Consider the following 532-nt stretch of genomic DNA (forward strand, 5'->3'; position numbering starts at 1 on the left):
GGAGAAGGGCGGGGGGGGGGGGGGGAAGCGGGAAGGAGGGTTGTTGGGGAGGCGGGTGGTCTCACCTCACGGGCGATCTGGTTGAGGGCATCATCCTCCGCCGTCAGGCGCTCCCGGTTAGGCAACCGCTTTCTCCCGGCCCCTTGAGTCCCCATGGCGGACCACGCTCCTTCCACCAGCCCCGGCCGCCCTCCTCCCGCCGCCACCGCCGCCGCCTCTCCCCGCTCGCCGGCGTGAAGAGCGGGGCCGTCACCGCCCCCCGCCCCGCGCATGCGCCGCCCCGGCTGTGAGGGGACGGGCCGCGCGCTGCCTCACAGCCCCTCAGCGATCTCCCCCCGCACCCGTGAAAGCGGGATGCGGGGCTGTGCGTGTGTGTGCGGGGGGGACACGGCTTCATCCCCCCGCCTTCTCCCGCTCCCCTCAATCCCCCTTCCACCTCTACGGCTCCCTCAGGCGTGGGCGGCCCCGCTGGGGACCCCGCGGCGCCCCTGGCCGGGCTTCTCCCCGTGACCTTCCCTCCCCAGGCCTCGCG

The 532-nt window shown here is 75.2% G+C and overlaps 1 protein-coding gene across 1 annotated transcript in view; it reads right to left on the bottom strand.

Moving 5' to 3' along the window:
* LRRFIP1 (leucine rich repeat (in FLII) interacting protein 1) overlaps positions 1-181 on the bottom strand; it is a 235,419-nt gene extending 235,238 nt beyond the window's left edge. The window contains exon 1 of the mRNA XM_014951710.1: positions 66-181. Within this exon, the coding sequence (XP_014807196.1) occupies positions 66-155 (90 nt within the window). The 5' untranslated portion in view covers positions 156-181. The remainder of the gene's footprint in view (positions 1-65) is intronic.
* Positions 182-532: the final 351 nt, after the last annotated feature.

This window comes from Calidris pugnax, unplaced genomic scaffold (genome assembly GCF_001431845.1).
Source record: "Calidris pugnax isolate Ruff unplaced genomic scaffold, ASM143184v1 scaffold184, whole genome shotgun sequence".
In the NCBI taxonomy this organism is placed as follows: domain Eukaryota; kingdom Metazoa; phylum Chordata; class Aves; order Charadriiformes; family Scolopacidae; genus Calidris; species Calidris pugnax.